Source organism: Halictus rubicundus, chromosome 6 (genome assembly GCF_050948215.1).
Source record: "Halictus rubicundus isolate RS-2024b chromosome 6, iyHalRubi1_principal, whole genome shotgun sequence".
Taxonomy (NCBI): Eukaryota; Metazoa; Arthropoda; class Insecta; order Hymenoptera; family Halictidae; genus Halictus; species Halictus rubicundus.
The window spans coordinates 4,899,792-4,915,394 of record NC_135154.1 but is presented as its reverse complement, the minus strand read 5'-3'; the positions used below and the strand labels follow the sequence as shown (position 1 = coordinate 4,915,394).

At 35.4% G+C, this 15,603-nt stretch overlaps 1 protein-coding gene across 1 annotated transcript in view; it reads right to left on the bottom strand.

The window, feature by feature from the left end:
• Nmdar2 (glutamate ionotropic receptor NMDA type subunit 2) overlaps nucleotides 1-15,603 on the bottom strand; it is a 478,712-nt gene that overhangs the window by 61,974 nt on the left and 401,135 nt on the right. Inside the window, exon 9 of the mRNA XM_076789520.1 lies at nucleotides 885-1,114. Within this exon, the coding sequence (XP_076645635.1) occupies nucleotides 885-1,114 (230 nt within the window). The remainder of the gene's footprint in view (nucleotides 1-884; nucleotides 1,115-15,603) is intronic.

Sequence of the window (15,603 nt, the reverse complement as noted above, 5' to 3'; positions counted from 1 at the left end):
TCTCGGTCCCCTTCGGTCAATCTTCACTGCAATTGTATCTGCAAAAGTATCCGTCATAGTGGTCTGAACAGGCCAAATATACGGAAAAAATGATAGCATCAATACGATAGGTTGAATTTACGTAAAAATTTATATTCCAGGGTTTTGAGGTGGTTAATTATAAATTTGAAGTAAAAATTTCGAAAAACAAAATGGTTGATCCAATGATTAACAATGCACTCATACAGTTAGTCCAGTTAGTTACAGTTAACTTTTGTCCAATTGTACCAAACGACCTGATTTTTTGTGAGCAATTAGATACATTGGTTTGCTAAACGACGCGCCAAAAAGATTTTGAGAAAGTTGCACTTAGTAAGGTTACATGCAAAATAAAAAAGGCACTTTTTAAAACTTTTTTATTTTGGTCCATAAAGAAAATTTAAAATATATGTTTTGTAGATCAATGTAATTTATACACGTGCTGAAAATTTCATTGAAATCGGTTGACGCGGGAAAAATCTAATCTAGTGATAAAACCATTTTATCTTGAACTATTTTTTTTTATGAAGCTTTGGCAAATATATTTGTGACACTGTTCTGGTCGAAATGATATTAAACAAGACACGATATTTGGATCATATTGACTTGTATCATTTACGATACAGTTGAACCTCGATTATCCGTATTAATCAGTGAAACGTGAATATTCGGAATAATAGAAAAATTACCTAGCTACATTGTTTAATTAAATCTTTACTGGTTCGACTCGAGCGCATGCGACCTCTCGGCCCACTCGAGAACAATGTCAAGCCGAATAGCGCCCTCATCCGCAACACGTCGAAAGCGGTTCCCGACCCGACGTCTTATATCGAAACAGAACTATATTCGTAAATTTGTCTACTTACTCGGCAATATCGGATGTCTTGGCTATCTGGCAGTGGACACCACGGTCTACCAAACATTTCCCAGTGACAGGGTCCGGCGGTGCGAGATTGATGTAGGGCGACTCCTCCAGGAAGGTTATCTTTAAATTGAACTTTTCCGGAACGCCTTGAGGAGGCGTATGAGTATTTCCTGGCCACACGATGTCCTTGATGTCAAGACCCTCCTTATCCCAAGATTTCCAAACACCGATCTGTTAACAGAAACGAAAAAGAAGGTGTTCGATAAAATGTGCAATGATTTCCATCAAGGAGAAAAAAAGTCTTTTTCTTAATATTAACTTTGTCTCTCCCCATTTATGCACTCTTATTTCTTTCTTAGTTGTCACACCAATACCAGAGAAATTTGGAATAGCTCTTAATTTTCTTATACAGAAGAACCTTCATTATCCGAACCGTCAAAATCTGAATTCTTTATTGTCTAGATACAATGTACGTGGAAACAGTTCAGCACAAAAAAAAATCCATTATACAACACGATTTAGTTTACAACTTGCTAATTTAGTTCTAGCACTGTAACTCAGTAAATGTAATATTTATAATGTAAAGTATAATACATCTACAATGTAAATATTCTCATATGCTTCGCGTTACTCTCATATAGGAAAGTATCTACTCGATAAATGTCCCAAATATCTAGCCTATAATTGTTCCAGATCTATCCCCACTACCGCGGGGTATACTCCGTGATGGGCCCCTAAGCTCGAAAGGCTTCGGTCACCGAAGAGTGTAAACATAATAGGGGTCGGGCATCTCGGTGTGAAACTAGGAGAACATTTTACTGATTTAATAAAAAGACCTTTTCATTTTTCATTATCTTTTTATGGGACTTTCACCAACATATTCGTAGACTTTTTATGTAATTTGTGTAATGAAGGATGAAAATTACTTCCCATTAGAATTATATTAACAGAAAATTAGTGTAAGTATGATCTACATAAGATCGTGTTTGGTATCATTTTAATATGTTGATGAATGTCCCATAAAAAAATAATGAAAAATAAAGAAGTTTTTTTATTGTATTAGTAGTGGCGAGCTTCGCTGTCCTTTTCTATGTTCGACAGTGGATCAAAGAATAATATCTTCCTGCCAATAATTGTCCCTGGTCAGATTCGTGATTTGGACAATTATCGAGTAGACGCTATATTTCTTATGAAATTAATAAAGCGTGCCTCTTTTTACCTGACCAGTGGTTAAGTTACACCTCAGAAAAAAAATATTCGATAAAATAAATCAAGTGTCTATCATTATATGTTAAAGAAAATATTAATATACAAACAAATACGTTTGTTTTATTTTTTTTTTTACAAGGTAAGGAATGAGAAAAACCGAATGTTTTTATAATTTCCTCATAACCGTAGACAAATTTTACACTTGGCAAAAGGATAATAATCGGGAAATAATTAGGAAAACTAATTGGGAAAAATGGTATCGGTAAAACTTTATAAAAAGATATCGACAGCGTGCTAAGATGTATTCAAGCAATTATTTATGTACATAGATGAAGAGTGGCGTAACGAAATATAGATATACGATATATTTTTCAAAAGATTGTAAAGGATTTAAAATCAATCTAATCCAGATCAGTCCAATGAAAAGTATTTCGAATTAACTATCACGCGTATATTTCCTCGTGCGGACCATCCCACTGATTTAAGAATCGGATTAAGCTCAGAGAATTGATCTGTCTGTGTCTATTTTTTTAATTCACTCGACCGACCGAAACTTCTCCAGAATTTATTTCACAGGAGGGTCTTATAAATCGTTCCTTTCCGAAGTCCCTCTTTAAGAACATCGTATATTGGGGGCCGAGCAATGCCGGATAAAGCGTTCGAAAATGTCGAGTGAAAATGGCACGGCTCGTGGATAAAAGTTGATAAGAGAAAGATTGCCGGCCGCTCACGAGTGAAAATAGCAGTCCGGTAAAACTTCGTTGGCATTTCGAATATGTAATAGGCGGGGAGAAGGGGCGTCTCTCGCGCGCGATCGGCCGACATTCGAATATTGGAATTCGATACAGATGGGACCGGTATGTGTTGCCGATGCAAATTCATTCGCGCTCCCTTCGGGCGGTTCCTCCACGTTCGTGTAGTCGTCGTCGACGTCACGCGTCGCGTCGCGTCGCGTCGTTCGAAGGCGGCTCCCAATTTTTCATTCGCCTCCGACATGTCGGAAACAATGAGCGACCAGAAACAGGAGCCAGTCATTCATGTGGAACGTTGATTATGTTCGAAAAATTTTAACCCAGAACCACAGTGTGTCGAGTAGCGAACAAAAGTATAAAAAAGTCTAAAATTCATAAGTTTCGGTAATATTGTAAAATATTAATGGAGACACGCAGATTTTAATACTACAGTGAAATTGTGTTGTATGTCAGCAGCACGGGTCTTGATGTCCCTTATTTTCCAGGAGTTATTTTCCATTCTTTGATCCGCGCCGAACGTAGAAAAGGACAGCTATACTCGCCTCCGAGGCCTCGGTCGCCAAGGAGTGAAAATAGTATCGTCCTATATTTTATTGGTCAAAGTCACAGCGGCAAATGTTGCCGACGAGATCCTACTATTCCTTGATGCAGTGCTGAACGTAGAAAAGAACAGCGAAGCTCGAGTGGCATCGGTCGCCGAGGAGTATAAACATAATACCAAAATAACAAAACTTCTTTATTTTTCATTATTTTTTTATGGGACTTTCACCAACATATTCGTGGCATTTTTCTAATGAAAATGATACCAAATATGATACAACAATTCCTAAGACCTGACAGAGTCTATCCCGCGGTAGTGGGGATAATTTCACGATCTGTATCATTCTTCCCACGGCGACATATATCGTGAGTTCACTCTACTTACAATTTTTACTGAATTTTCCAATTTATTTTCCCAAGTTTCTCGACTTTGTAGTGCACTCGCTTAAACATGTGCCATTTTTAGTATTTTTAAAGCCTTCCGAGTTGCAGAATAATTATTTCTATAATATTAACAATCAAGTGTTTATTAACTTTGATTTGAGTTTTCAATATTTTAAATAGTTTAAAATTTTAAGGTATCTTCGTGATTTTTAATATAGTAATTAGGGGCATATTTAAGGTTCACATTCACGAAAATTTTAGCTGCTCAAGTTTGTTCAAAAGGGAAAAAATATTATTATTGATTATGCTCAGCGTTGAAGTGTACTTTTTTTCTATTTTTAATTTAACAAACATAAGCTTTCATAAATTTAATGAAGATAATTTGCATCCTTTGTCATGTAATATTTAATCTAAGGGCTGAAAATGCTCTTCTTTCCAAAAAGTCATCTTTTTAGTATTGATGCTGATAAGCTTCTTCTTGTAACTTTGTGTGCGTCCTCCGCTAACTATCTGCTGTTAGATATTATAGAGAACAATTGAGAGATGGTAGCTAAATAAGTATGCTTAGAAGAAAAGAGTTTTAATATCGGAAAATTGAAAAGTGGAAGTGTTTAAAACAGAAAACAATTAAAAATTATAAAAAATTAAGATGGCCAGACAAGCTGTTAATCGACGATAGACATAAAATATTAATATTCAGTTTTTTACAAAAGACATTACATATACCTTATAATTTTGTCGCGTGTATAAATAGGTGTTTTTAGTTCCATTATTATTTTTTTTTAGAGCTGTAAATTATACTTTATCGAAAACTACTTCTCACGAAGTAAACAACAACATTATATACAGGAGGAACAAATTCTTTTTAATAACACAGGTATGCATGATTTAGTATAGTATACAGGATGTCTAAAAAATTTCGGAAAACCTTGGAGGAGGTGATTCCTGAGGCCATTTGAAGTAACTTTTTCCTTTACGAAAATGTTCTCTGTGGCTTTGTTAAGGAGTTCTTGACAAAATAACACGGATCAATCAGAACGCGGCTATAACGTACGGACTCCGGCTCGGCGACAGGTCCCGCTGAGCGTAGCCATGCTATTGGCCAAGCCAGAATCCGTCCGCTGTAGCCGCGCTCTGATTGGTCCGTGTTTTTCGTTAATAACTCCTTAACGAAACCACGGAGAACATTTTCGTAAAGGAGAAAGTTACTGCAAATGACCTCAGGAATCTCTTCCAATGTTTTTCAAGATTTTTGGGGCATCTTTAGCATTATCGCGGAGTGTAGTCACAAAACAAGAACACCGTCAACGTTGGCGGCAAGAACGACAAATCTGATAGCGTTTCAATGTCAAGCATGTCATAATAATTCACCGTATCTCTAGCGACTACACATAGAGCAGGAGTCGTACCGCGTACGAGGTGTCGCAATGAAACTCGTAAAAACGGTCGACGACATTAATCATCGTGCAACGACGCGACTGATTCTCCGCACCGTCGCAGCGCTTCGCGTTGTGCTTTCAACCCCCTCTCCCCTCCCCCACCCTCCTCCATTTCCTCGGCGGCTCAGTAAGGTACTTGACAGGAAACATTATTTACAGATATTGCGTACTTCCTCGTACTCATAGTCGTTCCGTTGCTACATTATTCCCATTAATCTTGCTCCTACTGCCAGCAGAGACGACTTTCTGCGAATCTGACGTTGCGCGTCGTCTGCAACGCTTGCAACATCGTTCGGAATACGATTCGATAAATGGGGGACATCGTGCATTAAGGATGTAGTCTCATATAGATCGACCGAAAACACAATCTTTTAATGGTTTTTTTTAACTTTAAAACCTTAAAAATACTTTCCCAAAAGTTTATGCTTACATTCATTGACGTTTCAAAAGCTCTCGACAAAGTTACGACAGTCAAACACGTTTTTCTGGAAACGTACTATTTTTTACCTGGCGCAGATAAAATCTCAAAAACTAAATTACTCTGAAATTTCGACACAACATTCTACATACTAGCAGCTCTCGCTGGTGCCAAAATTATATTTTTACATTGAATTTATCATACTTTTTTTTTTAATTAAAAATTGACCGAAAAAGAACAAAATTTCAGAATATACAATTTAAGCATTCGCCATTTTGCCAATTTCCAAGATAAATTATTTACTTTGATAGGGCAATAATTATAAACATCCTGATTTTTTTGTTTTATTGCACTGAGATTTCTAATAATTACACTGCGTATTTCATGTATTTATGACGGAAATAGGTAAGCACGATTTAAAGCGATGGACATATTGAAAAGATTTATGGGCACCAGCATATTGGCTTCAGCTTAAAAAATAAAAAGAAGAAAAAAATTTATATTTCGCTCCTGTGTCTTGCATTCAATGCAAACATTGTTTATTTTGCATACCGTACTGATATAATTTTTCTAAATTATTTGTTAATTATTGGGTCTTATGTCGAATACAATACTTCATTCTAATGATATCCATAGGTTTCTTATCTGATTCATATCAAACGAATTTCTAGGTTACAATAAAACTTCAATTTGCACCGAAATATAGTTAAATTGTAACGATGAAAATAAATTCTACATTTTCCTATTATTGAAATTTTAATGACACCGAAAACATGAAATACGTAATTTTAGTATTAATGTGAATTTTGTATAATAATATAAAAATCTCTAAACCGACGCACCATTTTCTAGTGCCATAGAGCGCTGCAAACTCTAGATTTTAGGGTTAGAATATTACTAAGAGGTTATCCAAGTTTGACGCTTTGTTATAGGAAAACTTTGGGGAACTTTTTGAAAAAGAAGTATTGAGTATTACAATGTCAAACTTGCAACTTGAATTATAAATTATTATTACTATTATTATTTTTATTTTAATTTTAATTTTCACAACAGTAGTTGTAAAAGCATTTGAAAAAATAATTTCTTACCAGCAAACATACTTTTGACCATTGTACTCGTATGTTTGCAAAAAATTTCTTCATCTACTTAATATGAACTAGAAAGAATAAAAAACACTGCATCATCTCGAAAGAAAATGTTTGATTTCAATGAGGCATTTCTTGGTAATAAATTTGTTAATAATTCTGTATTGCACGATTCCAATTTTCAAAAATAGCGACGTAATTCTAGTGCCCGTAGCAAAATATAATACATTAGTTATTATCTTCCGCATGATCGCTGTTTATTTCAATTCACTTTTGGCAACGCGTTGTCAGAGTCTCCGTTCCGCCAGCAAAGCATTCAGCTGTCCTATTTCTGATAAACGACTTCTGCTGCCTTAACTTCGTCGTCAGACTTGAAATGAGCACCCTGTAAACTCCTCTTCAATTCTGTGAAAAAATGGAAATCTGAAGGAACCAGATCTGGGCTGCGCGACCGTAATGTTTTCCGGCCGTTAAAAACTCGATCGCCGCTCGCTGCTTAAATCTCGTCGGTATCGCTTCCTTGTTGTATATACTACACTGTACATGATACTGTTCACGACCGCATTAAGGAAATTTATTGCCATCTGGCGTTTTCATAAATTCAATTCGGTTCGTTCAATATTTCCTTGACTGCGACACAGTTGAAATTACGTTTCTTGCAATAAGATCTAACGAGCTACGGTACAATAACTTCGCTCTATGCGAACCTGCATCATGGTGTTGGAAAATAAATTTTGATTTGGCGCGTGTTACGTGCATATTTTAACATGGTACAGTGAATTCTCATTATATGTCAGCAACACGGATCTGATTGATGTCATTTTTCGTCCTGGAGACACTCGTCTTTGATCCGCGCCGAACGTAGAAAAGAACAGCGATGCTTGTCGCCGAGGATTGTAAACATATTCGTCCTATACTCTACATGTCAAGAGCACAGCGACAAATGCCGTCCAGGAGATCCTACTATTCTTTGATGCACTGCCGAACGTAGAAAAGGACAGCGAAGCTCGAGACCCCGCGGTAGTGGGAACAATTCCGTGACATTTATCAACCATGCCTCGGCGACATATATAGAGAATTCACTGTACTTGTTGATAATGTCTATGTCTACTCTACTATCCATTTTTGCATAAATAAGCCTTGCGATTGTTCTTATATCATTACCTATTTAAAATTTAAATCTTTATGTTCATCTAAATTAAAATGTATTTTTTTATATTACTTTTTTCCCTGTTTTTCAGGCGAGTGAATCCGTTGTTTTGCAAGGCCAAACGCGAAAATATATATAACGTACATAGCTCGTATGTGCTGTCAGTTTTGTTTATGGACTATTCGGAGAAACGACCAGGTAAAATTTTGTGACTTCAGTGAATGGAAAAGAGAATAAGGCTACATTGAATTTCTTTCATGTTTCATGAGTGTTCACAAATTATACGCTATGAATGCAGACAGATCCACAGACTCCGCGTTCCATAGTATAGAACGGAGCATTCTTATTTCGTTAGCATAGTGTTCAGGATTTGCAACGTGAATGCAGAGTGTAGCGAACACAATTTTACCATCGTTTCACTGGCGAATTCAGCTTATTTTTTTATTCTCTATCCTCGTGATTGAAGCAAAACATGCACTGCCTATTGATGACTATTTTTGGAATGTCACGAGGATAAATTGTCTATAGATCACACATACTATGAAAAATATCAGGCCTGCTTAATTATTCTTGGAGAATATAGTTACGTTAATCACTATAGTGCATAATGGCAAATAATCTTTTTCGAGATTTAAATTTATTCTATATGATAAATGCAACTATTTACAGTAATTTATTTTATAAAAATATAATTATTTTATTTGTAAGAGACAAAAATAGAAGTCGTTTTTAATATCATCCTGATCGATAAACTAAAGCAGAAAAACTCAGAACATTGAAAAAATATGTGAAGACAGTATTATTATAAATATCATACCATTTAATAAATTTTTAAAAATCTTTTTAAAAAAACATATAGGTCAAATTCATAATTCGTATTCCATGAAAATTTAATTACTTACTATTTAATACTAAATAATAACATTATATCTAATCTAATTACTTATGTATGTATAAAAATTAGTATTTATGTAATATTTCACATTTTAAAAATGCTCAAACAGTTTGACGAACCATTCAATTTTCGGCTGATAATATTTAATAACTTTTTTTCATCTCCGTTTATTTTTCAATATTTCACTATTTGCTTGCAAGTATCGTGTAACATAATTAACTTAATGTTTCACATTCGACAAATTTATACCGGACGCAATGAAATATTTGAATAACAATTACTGTTCGGTTACTGGAAGAATGATATACATGGTATTTCGTTACAGCTCATCGATTCAACTTCAATAAAAATTTACGCTGCTAATTCAAGAATAATGAAATTTTTTCTTCCGGCAGATCATGCTACCTTCTCATTCGGGAAATCCACTTACGTAACTGGATCTAGTGAAAGAAAAATTAATAAGCCGTGCCTTAATCATGATCTTCGTTATCGCGACCACGAGCGTTAACGAATCGCGTCGCGAGTAAATACATTCTGCTATCAGAACTAGTTGGCCATCTACAAATGTTAATAATCACTCCGATTAATTTCCGGATTCATTAACACTAGATTTACGGAGTACTAAAATTGAGTATTTTACATTACTTTATAAAAATAAGAAGAATGTGTCTATCCAAGTTTTTAGCCATTTTTTAAATAACACATACCTAAAGAAATAAATTTGTTGAGTAACTCCACGTAGATGGATCTTCACAATCTCAATAATCGTAAATTAAAAATATTAGAACCCGTCATTTTGACGGGTCCCGTAAACCTACTGTTAAGGATGACATCGTGAAAACGAAAAATCGCGAGAAGCCAGAACAAAATTAAAAAAAAAAATTCAAATGTTTACTGTTTTGTGAGAAATATAAAAAGAAAAAACCGCTAAGTCAAAAAAGAATTTTACATGTCTACTTTAAAAACATTTTTGGTTCTTTGGTTTCCGATAAAAATTGTGTAAGTTGCCGTAACAGCTGCTTTGGCCCATGAAAATTTCATATAACAGTAAAAAAAAAATTTACGTAATTCACCTTCGTTTTATGCCTTCTAGGTGTGTGTAACTCCTTCAGCTAATAGCCTTAGTCGGGATAATAATAGTCGGGATAATTCTACAATAATTTGGCATATTATTATCATTTTGTTTTCTTCAGGTGCGGACAACCTGTAAATTAATTTTCGCAGCAATTACCTTTTAAATTGCCGTGACAGGCTATTTGGTTGAGCGTGCATGTTTTTTTTATCGTTTCAACACCATCATATCTGACAGCAGTGGCGCGTTCATTTACTGCATGAAACTTGGAAACTCTCGCGTATCGCGCGATCTCATTAGGAAACCGCCGTTAATCACGATCCATTAGCAGTCATACATTAGGGTGGCGGTGTTACAGCTTGTTAGATAGTTTATTACTCCACCTAGATACTACGGTATATTCTGGCTTACACGGACAGCAAGAAACTTCTTCTCTCAGCTGTGTCGACAGTTCGAGCTGTTATTCCGGTTCAATTGTATGTGACATGCTGAATGGGGGTCTATACGGAAACGATGTTCCGTCTTATACGAGAAGCATGTCTCCTCGGCTATATAGTTTGCTACTAGAACCAACCAGTATTTCTAATGTGATTGCATAATGCTGCACAGTTCAATTTTTAGTTTTGAATGAAATTTAATTTTTGTGAACGTTTTGTACCCTCTTAGCAGCTGCTGGTTTAAAAATATTCAGTCTTGATATATAGATTTTTCATCGAAAGATATTAACACTTTTATATTTATACTTGAAATACCCTAGATTTTCATAGAAAACATATCGAAAAAACTGGTTTTTATATTTTTTAACTATGGACGCACCCTAGCTAATAATATGAAAAAATTGGAGATAGTGTTGATAACAATACCTTATTATTAAATTAATTTCCAGGGTGGTCACTATGAAGCTTCAGTATGAAATCTGTATTTTTTTCGATTTATAACCACAGTTTGCAACTAAAAAATCGGAAAAAATTCTCAAATATGTGGATCGATATGGTAAATGTGTCAGATTTTTTGTGGAATTTTTAGATGACATTAAATGGGGAAATGGGGAAAAACTGGGTTTTCCTTTGCTTCCCGTAACTAACCTTACGGATAAGGAATAGGGCTGAAATTAGGTAGAAAGGGTTCCTCATTGGTATGCTATCGAACGAACCATTTTCGGACAGAATCGGCTGAAGGGCATTTTTCACTATCTTAATCCGACTAGACAACATAAAAACAGAGGCTGACTATGAAGAAAACGCGATAGTCGTCTGATCGCAATCAAGGAGCCAAAGCGGCGAACTTCGCTGAACTATCCAAGAAATCCTCGACTCGAAAGCTTAGTTTTGGCCTGTTTATTCCGTGGTTTCGCCTTCTTCCCTTGTAACTACAGTTGTCTGCCCAACTCAGCGTCATAAAACGCCGCTCGGGGACCAAATCCATCCAGCCGAGTCAGTCCTCCTCCGGGAAGTTACCCCGGAAGTTTTGCAGATTAGAGACAATGTACTCTCTAGAGCGTTCCCGGAACGATTATGAGAGACATTCCCCTGATTGGAACGCTGCCAAATGTCGCAAGTTGCATCGGCGGCACGGCGGCTACCGGAAGTGCTCCTCTAAATACTTAACGACACGAAGGACAGGGCTTACAATGACTTTGCATACAGGCTTGTTAGGCTATTCGATTATCGCTGAAACAGCGATAACTACGATTAAACCGAGCGCCTCGCGTTCCCATTGTCAGTTGCGTCTGAGTCCTAACTGTTTGGATTCGAAAACGTTTAATTCTATTGTTGCGCTGTTTGACGACTGTATCCTCTTGTAGTTGATTAACCTCACTGTTCGATCGTCTTCAATTGCTTAACAACAGTAAACTGCGGATTTTTATGCAAAATAAGAATTGCTTGCAATAATTTCAAGCTACAGAAGCCACATAAATAATCTTTATTTTTTTTAATAATTCTAATAAGCTGATAATAATACAACAGTATATTTAATACAATGGTTAATGCACTGATATGACCAGGTATAGAAATTCGGTTCTATTATGATATATTTGTATAAACCGAATATTATTAGGATCTTTTTAATGTAAATGGCTTAAAGTAGTAGCCACTATAATAAATGTTAACTTCCTAGTTTCGGTTTTATTAGTTTAATTTCCTTTGATTTTGTAGAATTTTCGGGGTTGGTATTTTATTTTGCTATTGAATTGATAATGCGAAAATCACGTATGTATTGTATATATAACAGAATAAGTTACATCCCCGGAGGCCTGTAAATCTACGATCTCTTGAGAATATTACTCGAGCCTCAATTACCGAGAATGTAAACAGAAGCACGATCTAAGCTATTGACATTTGAACCCCTTTAGACTACGAAACGGAAATCTCAGACGATATCCAAATACCCATTATTATGATTCTATGGGGTTCATGCCGTCAGATATTTTGCAAATGGAAGACAGACATCGACACAATCGAATAACATTGAAATAATTAAGCGGTGATTAAATTTCCATCAACCTAATGTGAATATTTAATTTATAATATGAATCCAATGTACTATTTCATTTTAATAATCACCTTTGTCTCCGCTACAGAAATATTCTTTATTGTAGGTAACTATAGTGATTTCATTGAATAGTAACGAATTTTCTCATCTACTAGTCATCTAAGAAATTTTCTTTAGTTAATAATAAAGGGATGAAGACTTTTCAATAATAGTAACTATTCTCAAAAAAGATTTTACGTACTCATAATGTAAATTACGGCAGATTATGCACGAATTATATGCATACTATATAATATGTAATATCTAATTATAATTATATTGTATATAATATGCAAATTGTAAAAAATGTGAAATATTAAATTGAATAGAATTTAATATACAATGTATTCAATAAAATAATATATTAGCATATATAAATCTGAAATTGTTAAGTTAACATTTATCGTAGTGATTACTCATTCAACCCTTTCAGTTTGTCCAAATTCTAATAAAATTCGGTTTCGTCAATTACGCTGTAACCAAAATTAATTTTCAGACCTCTATACAAAATTATGTCATCGAATAATGACCAACGCGGTTGTATACATGTTAAAATGCATAAAGACGTGAATGTGCATAAATGACTAAAGTTTCACAACAAAGACTATGCAATTTACCAGCGTCAATTACTCGCCATTGTCCTAGGGAACAATTTAAAAAGAGGTGGACAGGCTGTGGTGCTACAATAGAGTTACGATAAAGTGCAAAATAAGAAAACACTTTACATATTCATATATATTTAAAGGTAGAACGACATCGATTGCAATTAGGTAAATATTGTACCACTATGTCGTAGTGTTAATATTGAAATATCACCTACACTGGTTTTTCGAAATAAGAAGGTTAATCATTTTATTATGGGGAATAATGCTACATAAATAAAGCTACATCGATTGGTGTATGAAAAAATACGTGGTTCAATGAAAAACATTGAAAATGACTTTCATATGCCTGCTATTCCTTCACCTACAAAAAGCCATTAACAAAGAATTATGTTACCCCCGAAACCGTACAACTTTTGTTCGAAATATTAATCGATACCATTAATAATTTAAGAAATATTCGAGAGGTTTACTTCAAATGGCACACCCTGTATAACTACTAGTCGATCCAAAATGTATTTGTACACTAAATTTTCCATTCTCACGAAATTGTTCATATTTGAACTGTGATCATTTCATTAAAAAAAATAATAGAACAATATTCCTGGACTCGTGTTAAAGCTTGGTCTCTACTCTTGCCATCCGTCGCTCAGTTTTATCCAGTTAAGATATGTTTACAAGACAACACTGACTGGGAAACTGAAGACACTTTTTTCATCGAAAATGTTACAAATTGAACGTCTGTGAAAACATTGAAAAATTATTCCCGTGACTGGAGCTATTTGTATTCGTCTCGTTTTTCTAATTAACACGTTCGTCGTCACGTCACCCGTAAATGGGTGACGTTCGTCTTCGTCCGGTTAAATAGATTTTTATAGGTTTTTACTATCGGATTTGGGCCCCACGAGAAACTCGACCGATTCTTACTAGGCGACGAACGTGTTCAAATGACACGATAAAGTTACGCTCTTACTTACGACCATAACTGTCGCAAAGGTCTCCACCGTAACTGTTAAAGTTATATCCCCCACCACTGGAGAGGAGGGGTCTCTGGGGAGGGGTATCCGTGAGACTCACACTAATGCAAGCGAAGTAAAATATTGCAATTTTTCTGATTTTTGATTTTTTTAAATGAATTTTTACCATTTTATTCGTCTCTTTTTCGGATTAAAGTAACATCCAACACGATGTTACAAGCCGAGGGCTATGGCAGTTAATGCGTGGATCGGGTTGCTCACTACAATAGTTAACACTTTAGTTAACACTTTAAGTAACACTTCGTAACGTTTAACACTTAGACTGCCACACTAGAAACCTCAAAAATTCCATAAAATCAAAGTAAGTTATTTAATGAAATAAAAGTTGAAAAAAAATTAAATGTATGATATTGGGTAGTCTTCCAGGTTTCTTGCATTTAACAGATCCTAATTAAATTTGGTACAATGAATATATTAACGTACAAATTCATTTGAAAACCAGGACAAATAATTCCGTCACCCACATGTGGGTGACATGGCGGTCAACGTGTTAAAGATTATTGATACACCTCGAGCGGTAAAGGTGTATCGTAGTGGGAAATACTAGTTACTGGAATTCAAAAGGATGTTGAAGTCAGATTGGAGACTCTCGTATGTTTGACAATAATATACTATATTCTTTATAAAAGGTAATAGGGGTCTACTATTGTGTATTGTGAAGGATTGTCGCGGATACTATGTTCCGTTGCTCTCGGTTTTGACGAACTGAGAAATTCGGAAGTTATGTTAACTAACTTGGCTTGAATGACGGAGGTAGCGGTTAAGGATTGATTCGAAAGGGTATCGTTCGTCGCGTATCGCTAGGTTTTCAGTTTCAAACTAACCCGTTCATGAGCAAGCTTGGGCCTTTTATATAGTTCGATTTTGTTTAAAAAGAAGGCATCCCTCGAAATTTTCCCATATGCATGCACTTTCCCCTAATGGCGTAATTATTTGTCATGGCATATGGCCCGAACCTCTTGCAGGGAAAAAACATGTGGTTTCAAGAAGGGAGTAAGAGACTCACGTAAACAGAGTCTCCGTACGTAACGATTAAAGTTTCAGGCGTGAAAGAGGTCGGCAAATGGAAAAGAAAAGAGGCTGAGAGTCGAAGCGTTCGGAAAAGATAGAAGACTGGCGCGAGCTCAGAACTTTAAGTAAAAAATTAAACTTTCTTATATCTGGTTTTTCGTGAATTAAACTTTTACCATCGTATTCGTCTTGGCTTTCTAATTAAAATGACATCAAACACGATATAGTTACGATCGTAATTACTTGTATAATAAGCGATTAAAGTTACGGGCGTGAAAGAGGTCGGCGAACGGAAAAGAAAGAGAGGCAAAAGGTCGAAGCGTCGAACCTCAGTCGCTCTTCCTTTTTCAATCGCTATCCTTCTCTACGTTCGGCGCATCACAAAGAATGTAGCACCTCTTCTAGAACTGGAATTGATTAGAATGATGTCTGACCCGTAAGTTTCGTTGATAGAAGATTTTTATTATTATTATTATATATCGTTTGTTTTAAAGTGGTCGCATTAACAGCTAGGTTATTAGCGACCACATCGATTACAATTGAATATAAAAGAAAAGGTTACGGTTAATATTTACATTGTGGTGGGGTACAGCA